The sequence below is a fragment of the Solanum tuberosum genome, unplaced genomic scaffold (assembly GCF_000226075.1).
Source record: "Solanum tuberosum cultivar DM 1-3 516 R44 unplaced genomic scaffold, SolTub_3.0 scf00306, whole genome shotgun sequence".
Taxonomy (NCBI): domain Eukaryota; kingdom Viridiplantae; phylum Streptophyta; class Magnoliopsida; order Solanales; family Solanaceae; genus Solanum; species Solanum tuberosum.
This window is the reverse complement of record NW_006239228.1, coordinates 207,133-207,373: the sequence shown is the minus strand read 5'-3', so window position 1 is coordinate 207,373 and position 241 is coordinate 207,133. Positions and strand designations below refer to the sequence as shown.

At 43.2% G+C, this 241-nt stretch overlaps 1 protein-coding gene across 1 annotated transcript in view; it reads left to right on the top strand.

Annotated features, from left to right (window-relative positions):
• LOC107063095 (uncharacterized) overlaps positions 1–130 on the top strand; it is a 2,244-nt gene extending 2,114 nt beyond the window's left edge. The window contains exon 3 of the mRNA XM_015314533.1: positions 44–130. Within this exon, the coding sequence (XP_015170019.1) occupies positions 44–130 (87 nt within the window). The remainder of the gene's footprint in view (positions 1–43) is intronic.
• The last annotated feature ends 111 nt before the right edge of the window (positions 131–241 follow it).

Here is a 241-nt window from a genome sequence, read left to right as displayed (position 1 = left end):
GTGGGAAATGGACACGTGCCATCACATTCGGATTTTGGGTTAGGCTGACGTGTCCGGTGGGAAATGGACACGTGCCATCACATCAGGATTTTGGGATGTGACATCGCATTTGCCTTATCTTTGTCTGTGATGTGTGGATTATATCGGTTTACTCTTCTTATGTGGAATTTAATCTACTTGCTCTTATTTGTTGATCTGAGGTTGATGAGGATATACTGTTGGTTCTGGCTGGTGATATTGT